General features: G+C 43.3%; 1 protein-coding gene across 1 annotated transcript; it reads right to left on the bottom strand.

The window, feature by feature from the left end:
- Window positions 1–568: 568 nt before the first annotated feature.
- Window positions 569–1,519, bottom strand: OR2K2 (olfactory receptor family 2 subfamily K member 2; the record flags this gene model as incomplete). The annotated part of the gene is made up of 1 exon (XM_080708915.1): window positions 569–1,519. The coding sequence occupies one exon, from the start codon at window positions 1,517–1,519 to the stop codon at window positions 569–571; it is 951 nt and encodes a 316-aa protein (XP_080565041.1).
- Between the last annotated feature and the right edge of the window lie 233 nt (window positions 1,520–1,752).

Raw genomic sequence — 1,752 nt, 5'->3', positions numbered from 1 at the left:
GTCTCCACCTCCCAAGCGCAGGGATTACAAGTGTGGGCCACCATTCCTGGCTGATCAGAGGTTTTAAATAGCATGGGTCAAGGGAAACCCCACCACATAGTGGTATAAGCTCTGACCAAGGAGTTGAAAGGATGCTGTCACCCCAATTCTGCCCCTGTGTGGTGTTGAACAAGCCTTTTCATTTTTCTTTGATTTTGTTTGCTCACTTCCATAGTAAAGGCCAATATTTATTATCTTTTGTTTGTTTCACCATGCTCCCACCTGACTCAAGAAGGGATTTAAACAAAGAAAATACATACGCATTTCTTCTGGCACTAACATTCACTGAGCAAGTTTGGGTTCCTTCTGAAACAAACATTTGATGACCCTAAAGCTTCTCATAACCATGAAACAACAAAGACAGGAAATATTAATAAATCCAGATGAGAACCTAGTATGGTCCACAAGCAACTACTTGGTGTACACACACCTCATAACTGAATTTGCAGGGTTAAGGCTCAGGCCAGCGTTCTAAGGGTTGTGAAGTTCTAGGATTTCTCTAGTGAGTTCTGCCAGGGGTAAAACACAGTCAGAAATGTTCAAGTGTTGGTTGTGATGTTATTTTGCCCAACAGTTTTTTCACAGCATCTTTGACTTCCTTGTTTCTTAAACTGTAGATTATGGGGTTCAACATAGGGGTAAGTACTCCATACAGTAAGGAGATGATTTTGTCTATTTCTTGCGAGTTTGATGAAGAAGGCTTTAGGTACATGGAGAGGGCCGCCCCATAATATAATATCACCACCGTCAAGTGTGCGCCACAAGTAGAAAAGGCTTTGTTTCTTCCCTCTGATGAGCTGATTCTCAGAATAGTAGAAAGGATGAAGATGTAAGATATGCAAATTAAGAGCATGGGGATGGGCAGCAGGAGCACGCTGACTACCAGCATGACCACGTCCATGAGCAGTGAACTTGCACAAGCCAACTTGAGCACGGCCAGAATTTCACATGTGAAGTGGTCAATGAGATTCCCACAGAGGGGTATCTGCAGGGCACAAGTGGCTTCCAGCAGGGCAGTCAGGCAGCCCGTCACCCAGGAAACAGTGGCCATCTGCACACACACCTGCCTGTTCATGATGATGGGGTACCTCAGCGGGTTGCAAATGGCCACATAACGGTCATAGGCCATCACTGCCAGAAGGACGCACTCAGTGGAGCCCATGGCAAGGGACAAATACATTTGTACAGCACACCCAGAGAAAATAATGGTCTTCCGAGATGACAGCAAGTTGACCAGCAAAGTAGGGATGGATGCAGATGTGTAACAAATATCCATGAAAGAGAGATTTCCGAGGAACAAGTACATGGGGGTTTGAAGGTGTGAATCGAGGATAGTGATTAAAATAAGAGTGCTGTTACCCAGGAGGGTGATCAGGTACATCACAAGGCTGAAGACGAAGAGAACGATCTCTAACCTCGGGTACCGGGAAAATCCCTCCAGGAAAAAGAAGCTCCAGATGGTGACATTTTCTCCTTGCATTTCCTTTCTTTCACCTGTGGCTGTTCTAATTGGATTCTCTTCATTTAATCTGAGAACATAAAGAATAAAGTTTAGTGTTCATTTAGTTAGGAAAATATTATCAAACTAATTCTGACTATTACAAACATGATTTAATGGTAAGAAAAAAGAAAAGGGTGTATTTGTTGATCTGGGCGGGGGGGAGACTGGTTTAATTTACATAAAAGTTGATTCTTCCACAAAAAATTTAGAAA

This window comes from Muscardinus avellanarius, assembly GCF_963383645.1.
Source record: "Muscardinus avellanarius genome assembly, chromosome: 13".
Classification (NCBI taxonomy): Eukaryota; Metazoa; Chordata; class Mammalia; order Rodentia; family Gliridae; genus Muscardinus; species Muscardinus avellanarius.
The sequence above is the reverse complement of the archived record's forward strand: the minus strand, read 5'-3'. Positions and strand labels throughout refer to the sequence as shown.